Source organism: Canis lupus, chromosome 16, assembly GCF_011100685.1.
Source record: "Canis lupus familiaris isolate Mischka breed German Shepherd chromosome 16, alternate assembly UU_Cfam_GSD_1.0, whole genome shotgun sequence".
Classification (NCBI taxonomy): domain Eukaryota; kingdom Metazoa; phylum Chordata; class Mammalia; order Carnivora; family Canidae; genus Canis; species Canis lupus.
The window spans coordinates 15,730,656-15,747,183 of record NC_049237.1 but is presented as its reverse complement, the minus strand read 5'-3'; the positions used below and the strand labels follow the sequence as shown (position 1 = coordinate 15,747,183).

General features: G+C 59.4%; 1 protein-coding gene and 1 long non-coding RNA gene across 2 annotated transcripts in view; one reads left to right on the top strand and one right to left on the bottom strand.

Annotated features, from left to right (window-relative positions):
- The window catches only part of KCNH2 (potassium voltage-gated channel subfamily H member 2), a 32,786-nt gene extending 21,422 nt beyond the window's left edge, over positions 1-11,364 (top strand). The window contains 10 exon segments of the mRNA NM_001003145.1: positions 3,891-4,319; positions 4,831-5,218; positions 5,548-5,747; positions 6,188-6,440; positions 7,608-7,801; positions 8,081-8,180; positions 8,740-9,012; positions 9,086-9,272; positions 9,582-9,759; positions 11,076-11,364. Of these exon segments, the coding sequence (NP_001003145.1) occupies positions 3,891-4,319; positions 4,831-5,218; positions 5,548-5,747; positions 6,188-6,440; positions 7,608-7,801; positions 8,081-8,180; positions 8,740-9,012; positions 9,086-9,272; positions 9,582-9,759; positions 11,076-11,225 (2,352 nt within the window). The 3' untranslated portion in view covers positions 11,226-11,364.
- LOC111090252 lies at positions 915-8,164 on the bottom strand. Its single transcript, XR_005371337.1, has 4 exons — positions 8,029-8,164; positions 3,874-4,342; positions 2,373-2,460; positions 915-1,508 (listed from the first exon to the last, which is right to left on the bottom strand). It is a non-coding gene; the product is annotated as an uncharacterized LOC111090252 (long non-coding RNA).
- Positions 11,365-16,528: the final 5,164 nt, after the last annotated feature.

Here is a 16,528-nt window from a genome sequence, read left to right as displayed (position 1 = left end):
CAGCCCAATGCATTCCAGCTCCTTCTTCAGTTCTGGCCTTGGGGGTGGGTGGGGGTCCCGGCAGTAGGGGAGGAGCCCAGTAGGGGAGGAGCCCAGGACAGGACTGTGGGGGCCGCTGTCCCACACCTGCTGAGCATCAGTCTCATTACTCCCTCCTGCCCCTTCCGCAGCAGCTCCCTGAGTTGGCCCTAGTGAGGGAGCTGCCCTCTTTCCCTTGCTATTCTTGCTGCCAGCCTCCTCGGCCCTCCTCCTGGCCCTGCTCCTGCTGCCTCTGGCTCTCTGGGTCCCTGCCAGGTCTCCAGCCCCTTGGCCTTGACTCCAGAATGTTCCCCCTCACCCCAGGGCCCATATCTGGCTGCCTGCCCCTCTCCCCCTCCTGCCTCTGCCTCTCTTCCCACCTGGAGCCCCAGATGTCTGCTCTGCTCCTGGGCCCGCGATGTGTTGTGGTCAGTGCGTGGTCTCTATGTGGCAGTGTGCGTGTGCGTGTACGTGTGCGTGTGTGTGTGTTCCTGGCTTTGCCTGTCACCGGGCAGTCTCTCCATCTCTGGGTGTCTGTCTGACTCTGGCTGGCTGGGCACTGGACCGGCGGGGCGGGGGTGTCGGGGAGACCATTAATCTGCGGTGACAGGCCTGGCTGCCCGGGGGAGGGGGAGGGGCACGGGCTGCGGGAGCGGCTGCTGCAGGAGCCCTGAGCGGGCCGCGGGGGAGGGGGCCGCTGGCCAGCCCGGGCGGGGCGGGGGAGCCCAGTGTGGCAGGGTGGGGGTGGGGACCTGGGAGGAGGGGCCGGCTGAGGAGCTGAGGTTCCGACCGCGGCGCTGCTGCTGGGCTGGCGGCGGGCAGAGCTCGGCACCCTGGCAGCAGGGCCCGTACCGGGGGGCCATGGGCAGCCCAAGCCAGGTGGGCTGCTGGCCACACTCACTGCCAGGGTGACCCCGGCCCCGGGGCCCAGCCCCAGTGACCCTGGCTTCATGCCAGAGGCTGCCCTGGAAGCCAGGCCGCCAGCCTCTGGGGCGCAGACTGGGCTGGGACTGCTGCTGGGGTGCAGGTGAGGCGCTGGCCGGGCCCTCGGGCACCAGGGCAGGCAGGCTGGGGGGAACCAAGTCCTCCATGGCGGCCCCAGCAGGGAAGGCAAGCAGGACAGGGGCCCTGCAGCCCAGGGCCCAGAAAGGCCGGGTGAGGCGGGCCGTGCGCATCTCCAGCCTGGTAGCCCAGGAGGTAGGTGACCCCCTACCCCAGCTACTCCTCCTCCCTCCCTGGGCTGGGGCACTGAGAGATAGGTGGTGGCAAGTGGGGTGCGGCCTGGTGGGCTCTGGCTCCGGGGCCGGGCTGGGTAGGGAGAGGGCTTCTGAGAAGCAGGACGGTTTGGGAGCCGTGGGGTCCACAGCTCTGCTCATCCACTGCTGGCCCCTGCTTGCTCTCCTCCAGGCCTTCTGGGCCTTGGTGGATAGTGTTTTTTTCTTGCCAAGGCTTCCCCTCTCCCATGGCTCCCGTGGCCCACAGTCCTGGCTCTAAATACAAAAGGAGGAGGGGGAGAACAGGAATTAAATGGGTGACCAGGCAGGATGACAGTGGGCAAATGGGAGGAGAGAAGCATGGTGGGACAGTGAGAGGGCTGGTCCGCAGGCCCGGCCTGCCAGGAAAGCTCTGGGACTCTGACGCTCCCCACTGTGTGCTGGTGTGGATGCTGTGATGGGGGGAAGGAGGCTTGGGGTACTTCAGGGGTCCGGGTTTGGAGGAGTGTGGGGGGCTAGGGGCACAGGATGGTGGTGAGGGCGGGCTGAGCCACCTGGATCACCTCTTCCCAAGCAGCCTGACAGGCAGCCTGACATACTGGTGGCTGTGCTGCCTTCCCCTAGGCTTATGATTCCATAGGCGCCTCCTGGAGTCACCTCTCTGCCCTCAGGGGCTTCTGTCTGCCTGAAGCAGGCTCAGGGCAGTTGGAGGTGGCTTAGGAGGGAGCCTGATAATTCCACTCCTCTGCCACCTGAACTCTCTGCATTGCCATGATCATGTGCTCTTCTCAGCTAGGATCTAGGCTGGGTGGGAAGGATCCCACCCAGAGGTGAGGACTCGGGATTTGGCTTAAGCAAGCGTCAGTATTCTGTGGGACAACGAGTCCAGGAGGGATTACAGACCTGGGCCAAAGCCATATGGTCAGCTGGTAGTGGCAGAGCAGAGCTTGGCCCCTGTAAGACGAGGTCTGTGGGTCCAGGGCTTTGTCCCAGAGTGTGCACTGGTGCACTGAGGCTGTGCTGGTTTTGCTGGTGCAGACTCAGGTTGGGGCAGGGTCATGCTGTGGCTGTGGTCCAACACAGCCCCCAGGGGGTCTGGCCTTTCAGACTTGGGGAGGAGACCCCGCCAGGGGCAGTTACCTTCTGCTCCCTTGTCTGTGGGGGCCCTGGCCGGTTCTTTTTCAGTTCTTCTTTGACCTACGAAAGGCCACTGGCTCATGCTCTCTGCCTTAAGGAGTAAGGAGCCTGAGGTGAAGGCAGGGCAGAAAGCAGGGCCCCCAGGTCCCAGCTGTTCCCCCACTCATGAGATAGCTCTCAAGCTACCATATCTCCCTTAGGGTAGCCAAATCCCTAACTAAGAGGCTTCTTTTTAATTTCCAGTTACTTCTTCTAAGGAGATGGTCTCCAAACAGTCCATCTGGAGCTGGTGGGTCCAGGGGATCCCTGGCTTGAGTATGAATGGGAATCTTTGGGGGTTCCACCCACCCCAACTCTCCCCCAGTCCAGAGGCCTGAAGTGGGGCCCTGGCACTCAGTACTTCTTGGAGTGGGGCCAGCAACCTTGGTTCTTAAGGGTGTGTATAAGGTCTTGGGTTTGGCTGCCTGGGAATGGCAGTGCCAGGCCTGGAGGGCCTAGGGATGGAGTGTGGGGTTGAGTCACATGTCCGTGAGAGAGAATTCTAGGGGGCAAGGGGAGGCAACGGGACAGACGGGCTCTTGGCCCAGTATAGGAAAGCTAGGCTGTTCTTCCTGCTTTGGCTTGGGAAGAGAATGGCATGGCTGCTGCTATTTGGTGTGGATGGCAGGCCTGCCTCTGCCCGACTGTTGAGCCTGTACAGGGCTGGGTATGACGCTTCTGAACATTCGCCCATGTTCACCTCTGTCTGTATACATGTGGGTACGTCTGTGGCTGGGTTAGGTCTTCTGTGGGCTTTTGTAGGTGTGTGGGAAGGTGAAGCCTGGGGGCTGCCTTGGGTATGGGGACAGGGAGCTGGGTAGTGGCAGGGGTGTCTTGATCTCTCCCCAAGGGAGACCAAGGGGCCTGAGTCTGGGTGGCAGGTACTCTGGGGCCAGTGGCAAAGGGACCCTTAGGCCCTCAGTACCCAGGCTGCTAGTAGTGGCACCTCTATGGGAACTGCAGTGACCACCAGCACTTTATGTGTGGAAGCATGCTCCTGAGGCCCTCACCCAGGCTAGGAGTCTTAGCCCTTAGAGCATTTTTTATAACTGGGATCACGGTATGTATGTATGTGTGTGTGTGTGTGTGTATGTGTGTGTGTGTGTGTGTGTGTGGTGTTCGGGGGGTGTAGTGGAGTTATAACCAGAGGTATGGGTGTGCGTTGCTGGTGGGGAGCCGTACATCTGGATACTACTGCCCGGTGCCCTGAGCTCAGGTAGCCAGACAGCAGGTCCATGTGCTGCATGGGCAAGTGTGGTGCCTGAGTGACAAGGCGGTCAGCGGCTCTGGTCATTTGGCTGAGGGGGGAGCATTGTGACCGACACTTACTGGCGTCTTCCTTACTCTGCTCAGCCTCTTCTCTGGAGGCTCCAGCAGAAATGTCATCTGCTCCTACCCTGGAGATCCCATGGGCCTGTCCTCCCCTGCCCCAGCCCCCAGTGGGACATCATTCCATCACCCTCACCTTCCCTGCCTGTCCAGGTCCTGTCCCTGGGAGCTGATGTGCTGCCAGAGTATAAGCTGCAGGCACCACGCATCCACCGCTGGACCATCCTCCACTACAGCCCCTTCAAGGCAGTGTGGGACTGGCTCATCCTGCTGCTGGTCATCTACACAGCTGTCTTCACACCCTACTCGGCCGCCTTCCTGCTGAAGGAGACAGAGGAGGGCCCCCCGGCCCCCGACTGTGGCTATGCCTGCCAGCCCCTGGCTGTGGTGGACTTCATCGTGGACATCATGTTCATTGTGGACATCCTCATCAACTTCCGCACCACCTATGTCAATGCCAACGAGGAGGTGGTCAGCCATCCTGGCCGCATTGCTGTCCACTACTTCAAGGGCTGGTTCCTCATTGATATGGTGGCTGCCATCCCCTTCGACTTGCTCATCTTTGGCTCTGGCTCTGAGGAGGCAAGTTGGCAGGGAGGCAGAGGCTAGAAAACGAGAGAAGGCAGTGAGGTACAGGGGCTAGTGAGAGGAAGGGGGCATGGTAGGTGCCTCAGGTAACTCATGGCTACCACCCCTCTCCATGGGAGCCACTTGCCAGCTCGAGGTCCAGAGGGGCCACCTTTTTCTATTTGTCTATCCAAAGAGGCCACCATATTCTAATCACCCAGAAGTGGCCTGGGAACTTGTGGGGATTCTGGCCAGGCACCTTAGGGTGGACGTTTTACCTTTCAGAGCCCCATTCTCAGCAGGGGGACCACAAGCCATCTGTCACAAAGAGGAGCCCTTTGTCACAGAGCTAGCATGCAGATTAATGAGACTATGCTGGGCTTAGGGGAATGGGAGGTGCTTGAGTCATTAGAAGGTTCTGGGAGGAAGTCTTTGGGGGATTTTACTTCCAGTGACCCCAAGTGCTGTAGTGCCCCCCACCCCACTCCTCACTTGGCTCCCACACTAAACATCTCTCCCCCAACAGCTGATCGGGCTGCTGAAGACAGCGCGGCTGCTGCGGCTGGTACGCGTGGCAAGGAAGCTGGACCGCTACTCAGAGTATGGGGCGGCTGTGCTCTTCCTGCTCATGTGCACCTTCGCGCTCATTGCACACTGGCTGGCCTGCATCTGGTATGCCATTGGCAACATGGAGCAGCCGCACATGGACTCCCGCATCGGTTGGCTGCACAACCTGGGGGATCAGATCGGCAAGCCCTACAACAGTAGTGGCCTGGGTGGCCCCTCCATCAAGGACAAGTATGTCACGGCCCTCTACTTCACCTTCAGCAGCCTCACCAGTGTGGGCTTTGGCAATGTCTCCCCCAACACCAACTCGGAAAAGATCTTCTCCATCTGTGTCATGCTCATCGGCTGTGAGTGTAACCCTGGGGGTGGGCAGAGGGGAGAGGGGGCGTGGCCCAGAATCTGGGAGGAGCCTCTGATGGAGGAGAGGGAGGAGTCCAGATGGGCCACAGTGGGGCCCTGGGACTTAGAGGCTCCAGGGACTACCGTCGGGGCATATTTGGGGACTGGGACACCAGGCAGAGGCGCAAGTCAGAGCCCCAGGGCACAGGTACCCGGGCATCTCTGTGCATCTCTTGCGTGTGGTTACGCTGAGATGTGACTGCGTGTGTCATTGACCCGGTGCAGGGGCGGGCAGGGTCCCTCGGATGCTGATGGTCCCACTCACCCCCGCCCCCAGCCCTCATGTACGCCAGCATCTTCGGCAACGTGTCAGCCATCATCCAGAGGCTGTACTCGGGCACTGCCCGCTACCACACGCAGATGCTTCGGGTGCGGGAGTTCATCCGCTTCCACCAAATCCCCAACCCCTTGCGCCAGCGCCTGGAGGAGTATTTCCAGCACGCCTGGTCCTACACCAATGGCATCGATATGAACGCGGTGAGGCCACTGGACTCCCACTGGACTTCGAGAAGGGCTGGTGGTGGGCTGGATGGGGCAGGGTCACAGTGAGACTTCTCTTGGTGCAGTGAGCACCCCTGACAGCATCACACACGATGGTTCAGGTGGTCACAGTTAGTGCTTAGGAAGGCCCCCAAGAGAGATATTCTCCTTTTGCTAATGGAGTTCATTTTCTGGGAGAACTCTCACCATGGGGCAGGCCGAACCAGGCTCTTACATGTAGGCGGAGCATTTGAATCTTACAACCCCAGGCAGGAACTGGTCTCTGCACTTTACACAAGAAAATGGAGACAGAGAGCAGCAAGGCCTCATAGTCCCGAGGGCGCAGGGCTAGAAGGGGTGGACTCTCTGATGCTCCTCCCAGGGTCTCAGGGCCGGGTGCCTGAAGACAGGGTGCTGAGCCAGCCCACCGCCCCCAGGTGCTGAAAGGCTTTCCCGAGTGCCTACAGGCGGACATCTGTCTGCACCTGAACCGCTCGCTGCTACAGCACTGCAAGCCTTTCCGAGGGGCCACCAAGGGGTGCCTGAGGGCCCTGGCCATGAAGTTCAAGACAACACATGCACCGCCAGGGGACACGCTGGTGCATGCTGGGGACCTGCTCACCGCCCTCTACTTCATCTCCCGGGGCTCCATCGAGATCCTGCGGGGGGACGTCGTCGTGGCCATCCTGGGTATGGGGCTAGGTGGCAGCGGGTTAGAGGGGGGACCAGGTGCTGGGCAGGAAGTGCCTGCCGAGGCCTGGAGAGAGGTCTGAGCTCTCTGGGGACACAGTTGTTGGGGCTGTAGACGCAGGACTGCCTGCAGGGATCTTCAGGTCCTTTAATTCACCTAAGCATAGGCCCTCCAAGAGGGGCATGGGTGGGGCTGCTGAACTCTGGGGGTCCTTGCATTCTGCTCTCCCTCAGGCTCTCCCCACAGGCAGTGACATTCTTGCTTCCTTAAAGCAGGACCAAACTGGATACTCCAGGATGGGCCGTGGAGGGAGGTTATGCATCTGATTTTACTGAGGAAATTTACCAAGTTCCCTGCAGCCTCAGTGACACAGCCCAGTCCAGCCCTCACCCTCTCCAAAGCAAAAGGAATCTTGCCCCTCTTCCCCTCCCATCCTTTCTGTCCTACCTGTACCTGGGCAGGTGTGCCTGGCAGGGGACTTCCTGCCCTCCGCCTGTCCCTCCCTGGGCCCCCTACAGATGCTCCTTAGTGCAGATGTATCACAGTGGGCCATTTTAGATTTTTACTTCTCAGTTCAGCACAAACACCTGTACTCACTCCACAAACATCCCAAACACAACTAAAACCAAAGTTTCGCCATATAACACTTAACTTTACTATGTGTGATACATTCTGGGGTTATCCGTTCTGTGCTGTGATCAGCTATGCTATCCCGTTTTCTTTTGGTAAACAAAATGCTGGGCTTGTTTCACTCCTGTGTTATGATCTCAGCTTGAACACTGAGGGCACAGTGATTGGCCAGGAGGGGTTTGGGGCTTGGGGTTTGGAGGGGAGTAAAGGTGGGCTTAGAACCCAAGGAAGTCAGGGCCATGGGCAGAGAGGAATATTCAGGCTGGTCCTGCTGGCTGCTTCCAATTGATGGGAGGCAGGGAAGGCCAAGCCCTCTCTCCCATCTCCCCCACCACACTGATGGCCATGAGCACAAGTCTGGCCTTTGGAGGGACTGGGGATAGTGGATGCTTCCCTGGCTCTGGGGGCTGGGGCTGGTGGGTGGGTGATCAGACTGAGGGGAGTCCCCCAGCCCAGTGTGAGAATGCCCAGAAGACAGGTGCCTGTGGCCTGCGCTGTGGCCCAGGGGCTGAACCCCCACTCTTGGTGGCCTCCAGGGAAGAATGACATCTTTGGAGAGCCTTTGAACCTGTATGCTCGGCCTGGCAAGTCCAACGGGGACGTGCGGGCCCTCACCTACTGTGACCTACACAAGATCCACCGGGACGACCTGCTGGAGGTGCTGGACATGTACCCTGAGTTCTCTGACCACTTCTGGTCCAGCCTGGAGATCACCTTCAACCTTCGGGATGTGAGTGGGCTCCCCTGCCCAGGCTGCGCGCGGGTGGCTGCCCCCAACTGTGTCATCTCTTTGGGCCCATTTCCCTGCCTGTCAAACGGTACTGCAGTTGGATGAGGTGAAAGTCCCAGCCTCAGCTCCGGTCCTAGGGCAGAGGGGACATTTGTGCGCCAGCGCTTCCTCACTTTCCCAGTGCTCTGGGCCCCACTTTCTACGTTAACGAGGGGGACTGGGCTGACCTGGGCCGGGCAGGTGGCCGCTGAAGGGCCCTGACACCGCTTTTGGTTCCAGACCAACATGATCCCTGGATCTCCCGGCAGCGCGGAGCTGGAGGGCGGCTTCAACAGACAGCGCAAGCGCAAGCTGTCCTTCCGCAGGCGCACCGACAGGGGTGAGGGGGCGGGGCCGATGCGGGGGCGGGTCAGCTCCTCCTGCGCTCTGCAGACTTCCGCGCCCCTACCCTCGGTGTCCCCCGCGCTCTCACCCCACCGGCCCAAACGCTCTCCATTCCCTAACGCCCACTTGAACTGGCACCTCCTCCAGGAAGCCCTCTTCCATCCTCTTGGGCCGGTTGGTGGCCTCGGCTCCTTTGGGCCTCAAGTGGCTGGCGTCTTGGGCGTTGCCTTGAACTGATGTGGGGCTAAGGGGCAGGACGAGGGAGGGCGGGAGAGGGGACCAGTGACTGGGGTCCGGGAGAGCCTGGCCAGCAGTGCCACTGCCTGTGCTTGGGCTGTCAGTGGCAGTCGGAGCGACCTGGTCCCGCTCCGGGAGCTCTCTGTCCCCTTGAGCGCGGAGGAGGTGGGGTGGGGGTGGGGTGGGGTAGAGGAAGAGCAGAAGAAACACCCGGGGACAAACCAGGGTGCCGGGTCAGCCCTCCCCCCTCTTACCCCCCCCCTCCCCCCCGCCCGTGCCTCCTTCCTTCTCTGAGGCCCATTCTCTGTCTCCCACAGACCCGGAACAGCCAGGGGAGGTGTCGGCCTTGGGGCCGGGCCGGGCGGGGGCAGGGCCGAGTGGCCGAGGCCGGCCAGGGGGGCCGTGGGGGGAGAGCCCATCCAGTGGCCCCTCCAGCCCGGAGAGCAGTGAGGATGAGGGCCCAGGCCGCAGCTCCAGCCCCCTCCGCCTGGTGCCCTTCTCCAGCCCCAGGCCCCCCGGAGAGCCACCGGGTGGGGAGCCCCTGACGGAGGATGGTGAGAAGAGCAGCGACACCTGTAACCCGCTGTCAGGTAGGGTAAGGGCCACCCCGGATGGGTGGGGTGTGGCATCTGACCCGACCTCAACCTAGATCTCTGGTTCCAGGCGCCTTCTCTGGAGTGTCCAACATCTTCAGCTTCTGGGGGGACAGTCGGGGCCACCAGTACCAGGAGCTGCCTCGCTGCCCTGCCCCCACCCCTAGCCTCCTGAACATCCCCCTCTCCAGCCCATGCCGGCGGCCCCGGGGCGACGTGGAGGGCAGGCTGGATGCTCTCCAGAGGCAACTCAACAGGTGAGGATGGCTCCTGGGCTCGTGCTCAGCCTGAAGCTGTGGGTGTCCAGGGGGTGGGTATAGCGGGTTGTGTGTGATCTGTGGGTTTCCGGCAGTGTTCTGGAGCGAAGGGAGGATTACTGCTCCGTGTAGGCCTTATTGTGCACGTTGCACCTTGACCTCCTCCTTCCAGTCAGTGCTGAGACCAGGGCTGCATATCTAGTACGAGGAGGGAACCAGCCAGCTGGTCCATAGGGTGGTCCCCAAGTCACAGTTCCTGGTGTCTCCGCATCCCCGAGAGCCAGAGCATCCTCCTCCTTCTTGCCCCAGGCTGGAGACCCGGCTGAGTGCAGACATGGCCACTGTCCTGCAGCTGCTGCAGAGGCAGATGACGCTGATCCCACCTGCCTACAGTGCTGTGACCACCCCGGGGCCTGGGCCCACCTCCACCTCCTCTCTGCTGCCTGTCAGCCCCATCCCCACCCTCACCCTGGACTCGCTTTCTCAGGTAAGTTCCAAAGCCCTCTCCCTGCCCAAGGTACCCCAGCCCTGCCTTTTCTGCCCCAGTTCCACCCCAAACCTGCTTTGCTGTGCTTTTGCTTGGCACTGGACCTCAGTGTTCCCCCCCAACCTCATTTCTGCCCTTGTCCCAGACTATACTCTTGGAGGAAGGCTTCCTTAGGAGTGCAGGCACAGGGCCAAGTGGGAGAGCCCCCAAACCAAAGCCCCCCAAAAGCTGGGCAAAGGAAGCCAATAGGCTGAGAGATGTCACCTACATGACCAGATCTACTCAAGGTATCTGGGTCATGGCCATGAGTGGTCTCTTGAAGAGGGGCCTGGTAGAGCCTGAGACTTGGGAGTGGGTGCAGCTTGCCGGGGCACCCTTGGGATGGGGTCCCAGCTCCCTGCTGTGCCTGACACTGCTCAGCTGTGGCTCTACTGCCAACCAACGGCTCTCACACTAGCCACTTTGCAGGGTTGTCTGGAGGGCTTTGGCTAAGCCCCAGGGTAGTGCCTCTCTCTTCTGCTGGAGTGGGCCTCTGTCACCCTTTGTCCTCTCCTGAGTGGACATGGCTGTTGCCAGCCTTCTAACAAGACAGCTGTGCCTGGGCTCCAAGAAGGGGGCTCTTCTGGCTCCCAGAGGTGGCCTGGGATCTGCTCCCCCCTTCCTCTGGCATCTGCTCCCCCTCCCATCTGCTGCCTGCTCCTGTTTGCAGACACCAGAGCCCACGTCAGCAAATGTGCCAGTCTCCCTTCACGGCCTCCCCCGCAGAGATCTCACAGCACACACTCTGTCAGCATCCACAAACCCCTCCTGCCTGCCCTGGCACTCTCCCTGGCCTTCCAAGGCCTGGCCAGCAGCCTGCCTCTGTTTCTAGGTCCCTGAGTTCTTTCTAGATTGCAAGAGGGAGCCTTGTTTCTCGTTCTGTCCCAACCCAGGGCCTCTTATTCTGGGTTGGGTTTGGATTCATCTGCCCTGTTCCCCAGGGAAGGGAGGGACTATGACCCTGAGTTCTCCCCTGCATCAGGGGCCTGCTCCTGGGGCTCCCAAGGTTGCCACTTCCCCGTCGTGGGTCTTGCATGTGGAGAGTGCATGCCTCTCCTTCCCACCTCAGCACCTCCTTTTGTGCTTCAAGGCTGCTTTGTGTGCCTTGGCCCTTCTCCTCGTCCACTCCAATGCTCTTCTGTTCTCCCTGTGCCTGGCACCCAGTTTTCCTGACCCTCTCTGTTCTGTGACCCTTCCCTTTATTCACCTGCTGGCCTCCTGCATCCCCTTCCTCCCCTCCCACAGGCACCTCGTCTGCTCACACTATGTTTTTGCAGGTTTCCCAGTTCATGGCGTTCGAGGAGCTCCCCCCGGGGGCCCCAGAGCTCCCCCAAGACGGCCCCCCTCGACGCCTCTCCCTACCGGGCCAGCTGGGGGCCCTCACCTCCCAGCCTCTGCACAGACATGGCTCAGACCCAGGCAGTTAGTGGGGCTGCCTGGTGTGGACATGTGGCTCACCCAGGGTTCAGCGCACTGCCTGGGCCCCTCCCCTCAGAGGCCCTGCCCGGGAGGCCCTGGCCGAGACAGGGGAGAGGACCAAGGACCGTGAAGGCATAGCCCCTCCCCCAGCCCTTGGGGACCATCTTCTCCTGCAGTCCCCTGGACCTCCATGGGAGGGGCAGGGGCAGGGACAGGGCCGGGCAGTGGATGGGGGGGTCTGTGGTCCCCCCACTGCCCTGGGGGCATTAGCTGGTCTAACTGCCCGGAGGCACCTGGCCCTGGGCCTTAGGCACCTCCAGGACGTTTCTGCTATTTACTGCTCTTATTGTTAAGGATAATAATTAAGGATCATATGAATAATTAATGAAGATGCTGATGACCATGAATAATAAATAATTATCCTGAGGCAACTCTAGCAGTACTGAGAGGGTGCGGCCATCCGCACCCTATATTCCATGTTCACACTCACCCCACATGTGTTCACACTCATCCCATGCACACTGGGCTCTGTGGGAATCAGGGTGCGTCTGCGTGCACTGGGCCTGCAGGGGCTGCCCCAATACCTGGGTGTGGAGTGTGTGTAGAGGGCTGTTCCTGGGGAGGGGGGTGGACATGGGTCATCTTCGGTGCTTCCTGCTTCTCTAGGGCCCTGCTTCCTTGTGGCTCTGGATTCAGGATAGCAAAGAACCTGCTGGATTGTTTTGAATAGAGGTCGTTCTAATGGGATGCCAGGTCTTGGTCCAGCCCCTCGGGGTCGTGTCTTTCTGGGGGGCATATTGGCTGCCAAAGCTGGCCCCACTGACTGATACTGCAGCCATATACTGGTTTGTCACCTTATACCTGTCACCAACCCAGCCCACACTGACCCTAACCTGGGGCTGTGCTGCTCAGTTCTGGTCCATATCCCCCAACCGTCTGACTTGCCCTTATCTTGACCTTGACCCTGACACACGTAGACTGTGTGTAGTTAGGCCCCCACAGCAACCCAGTTCTGGGCACACTGGTTTTCTCAGCCCCGGCCCAGAGCTCCCCAGGTGTCTGGCTGCAGATGGGCCTCGCTTTGTTCACTATGATCTTTTGAGCACCTGTGATCCTTGAGAAGGTGAAAGTTTTTGGGTAGCTCATTGCCATTACTGGGGGAACAGATCACAGACGTATATTGTGATATATATCCTGAGGCCACGCATGCTGCTGGTCTTGTGAGGACACCCGGCCCCCTGGAGGAGGGGCCAGCAGTGACCATGGCAGGGCACCTGCTGGCCAGCAGGAGGAGCGGATGGGCAGTGGCCACCTCTGCTTGTAGGCAGTAGTGCTGCCAAAGGCCTCCAGTGCTGGTGGGGCAGTTTCCTACTTAATCCCCACAACCCCTGGCCCTTTGAAGTGTTAACTTCGCTTTATAATCAAATGTGGCCCATACCTGGGGTGGGGTTGGTGTTGGGAGCAGAGGCCCCGGTCCCCGGTCCCCGAGCAACCTGGAGGGTTCTTGCTGTGCCCAGGGGAGGGGGGAGAGAAGAGAGAGAATCTCCCCCTGTCCAGGGAAGTCTATACCAGGCCCTGGTCCCAGGATCCTCCCAGGGTCTGCTGCCCATGCTCCTTACTCGAGAGTTCGCACCCAGGACTTCCTGGTGGGTTGATGTATGTGATGTGGGGGAAGGAGGTGGTGGGCAGACCCTCTCAGCAGAGGCAGAGACACACGGACAGAGGTGACCGTGAGGCTACTGGTGAGAAGTAATGTACAGACCATTCAGTGCTCCTGGCACACTGGCTCCCTGAGAGCTGGGCCAAGTGCCCGCTCTCTGATGCTGGCTTCTCCTTGTTACCATCTGCCCTTGGCCTTAGAGCATCCTCATCCTGGAACTCAGCTACAGTTCACACCACTCTGCCCAGGTTCAGGAGTGGAGGTGGGAGGATGCTGAGCGAGGGGCTGGGTCCATCCCAGTGAGTCAGGGCTGGCCTTGGTGGGCATCTGGTGGAGAGTCAGCACCATACCAGCCCCCACAGTCGGTCACTGGCCTGGTGTGGACTTTGGTGCTTGTCTGTGATGAAAGCACATGGATGTCCCAGCGGCAATGTGCTCAACCTGTACAGGGTAGGGGGGCTGCCGGTGTGGCTAGGATGCCCAGGACCAGGAGCCACCTGCTGAGGTTCCAGGATGGAGGGGGGGACAACACTTACTGGATCATTCTACCTGTCCAGATACACCTAGGTGCTGGGTATGTGTGTCATTTAACTCTCAGGGGTAGGAGTAATTAGTCCAAGTGGAAGATTCATGCTCAGCATGGTAAGTGACTGGATGGCTGGCACTCACACTGCTGAAAGGTGACAGTGCACAGCTTCAGAATGCATAGCAGGAGTGACAGTAACTTCAGGGCACAGCCCTGGGGCTGACGCTTGGCGACAGGGTGTGGCCTCAAACCTGGCCACGTGAGGCCTGAAAGGCAGGCAAGGGTGCTGTGACTGGGAGTGCAGCCCAGTTCAGGAGTCTAGCATGGAGACCCCTCAACTCTCATTCCTAGCCTGCTCTGGCCCTCCCCTCTCCTGGCCAGGTGACAGCCCCCTTCTCCTGACAGTCCGGGGTCACATTCTGCCCAGCACGCATGAGTAGTGCTATACCCTGTGGCTCTACCTGCATCCCTGGAGCTCTCTGCTGGGGTGACGAAGATCAAGTTTTTGGGCAGAGTCGGCCATGACCACCTGTAGTGGGGCCCTGGCCCCAGACTGGCTGGACCTTATAGGGTCCTTGTTGCATCCCTGAGACCTGAGAGTTCTCAGATGTGTTGGAGAAGGGTGGGTGGAGCTCCAGCTCCTGCATTCTAGTTGGGAGTACAGCTTAACATCAGGCTACATTCCTCCGGGGGCCACCCTTGCTCTCTGTGCATCGCTCACTTATTTTATTTTATTTTTTATTTTATCTTATTTTATTTTATTATTTTTTTATTTATTTTATTTTTTTTTAAAGATTTTATTTATTCCTGAGAGACACACACAGAGAGAGAGGCAGAGACACAGGTGGAGGGAGAAGCAGGCTTCCTGTGGGGAGCCCGATGTGGGACTCGATCCCAGGACTCCAGGATCACTACCTGAGCCGAAGGCAGATAGATGCTCAATCACTGAGGCACCCAGGTGCCCCTCGCCCACTCTTTTAATGTCTACCTCATCTTATTTGTTTTATTTTATTTCATTTTTGTAAAAGCCATCATTATAAATGCTTTGGAAGGGAGATGAGGGACCATCAGAAGCAAGCAGCCTGGGAGCCTGGTGGAAAGGGTGCCTAAGGGGTACCATTCCTAGGGCCCAGGAAGAGAGAAAAGGAGGCATGGGGACCGCTGTGCAGCCCCCTGCCCGCTAGGCTGTTCCTCGACTAGTCTGAGGCAGTGGCAGCTCCATGGGGGTGGGGCCTGTTCATTCAGTGGGACCTAGAGCAATGGGATGTGCTCAGTGTTTCCTGAATGGATGGATGATGGATGGATGGATGGATTCAAACACTGCCCTCCTCCCTAGGACAGAGACCCTTGGGTTGGAGGTGGGGGCTGGGAGGCCTCAAGTGGCTGGCAGAAACAGAAGGAGGGCGTCTTCCTAGGGCTCTGCCTCTCACCTTGTGTCCCCCCTCTCCCGCCCTGTCACCAAGTTTTCCCCTATGTCAGCCAGTCCTCATGTCTGCTCTACACAGCTCTGTGGCAACTGCTCACTGTCCCAGACAAGGACAGGGACTGTTCTGCTTCCCAGCACCACCCTCTTGGATGCTGTGTCCCCAGCCTGGCCAAACCTTCAGAGGCAGCTCTGCAGCCCGGCTGATTTTTCTAGAGTCTGTTCGCTATGAGGCCAGGGAAGGAGGTCTGATGTCAGGCCCTTTCTGCCAAAGGTGATGGTAAAGTCCCCTCTTCTCCCGCAGAGCCGGGCCCCCAAGTGTTGAGGATTTGTTGCCCGGAGGTGAGGGTTCTTCCAAACCAGGAGGGCCAGAAGGGTGGAGTGGGGGCTGGAAGAGGCTGAGATGGGCAAGGAAAAAAATCCAGGCAGTTATCAACACCTGGGATGGCAGGTAGTATCCAGGCAGTTATCAACACCTGGGATGGCGCTGGAATATGGTCAGGGATTGGGGATAGGACCCCACAACAGTACGGGCCCAGGCTGCCTCCTCCTATCTCCATCTCTGCACCTGAAGGCCCAGGAGCTGAGTGAGGACCTGATGGTGTGTCCTTGCCTGGGAGCTCAGCCCCTGCTCAAGGTCCAGGTACAAGCTCACCCCTGCTCTTGTCCTTACCTGGACTCTCGCCCCTGCTCAGCCCAGAGAGCGGCAGCTCTCACATTTCAGGAACAAATAAGAGTAATTGATACTCCTTGAGCACATCCTTTGTGGTGAGCCTTATTCCTGCTGCCTGATACCAAAGCCCAAGAGGCTGAAGTAACTTGCCAGACATCTGCAGCTCCAGAGAGGGGAGCAGAGTGCGGACCCTGGTGGGCCAAGCCTCCACCTGCTGGCTTAACTCTTGGGCACACTGCTGCCCTCGGTCTAGGGATGGTGACTGAGAGACCTTTGCAAGGGTTTGGAATTTTGAGAATCTTCTCTCCCCTGCAGACTTTTGTACCTTCTGCTCCTTTGTCTGGAGGGTCCTTTGGTGAATTCCTGCTGGTTCCCAGGTGATTCTTGCAAGAAACACTTGGATTACCCCCTCCCTGGGGCCGGGGGCCCTTCTGTGCTACTGCAGCACCTTCTGCCCCCCTGTCCTCCCCCACCCTACGCTGAACCGCTGGATCTGGGGAGCTTATTGCCTCCGTGCTATGCTGTGTCCCTGTCTGCTTCCCCCCAGCATCAAGCACAGCAGCTCTCCCAGAACAAGCACTGAGCAATTTCCTAAAGGAACATTTCTGAATTTGGGTGGTGATTAACAGTAAAATCCTTAACATCAAAAAGGCCCGCATGCCTGACTTTGGGGAGTTGTGTCTTCCTGTGCAGCTAGGCTCAGGGCATGAGGGCTGAGTAAGTGGCTTGGGGTTTCTGGCACTCCCTGAATCTCTCCTGCTACAAGCAAACATGGGCCTGGTACCCTGGAGGTGGTCCCTCAGGGTCCATGCTCTTTACATCTCCCACTTTGCTCCCTTGGCTCAGCTCAATACATGGGGATGGGTCCTTGCCCTGAGTTACAATTAGGGACCTTGTCTGGTGCCCTCTGAGGCTGGCATCCCTGCTGGTGGGCATCTCAGGGCACACTAGACATCCTGTGATGGCCACTGCTCACCTGAGCTTTGGGGAGCCGCCCCTGTTCTGCTTCCCAGCACCACCCTCTTGGAT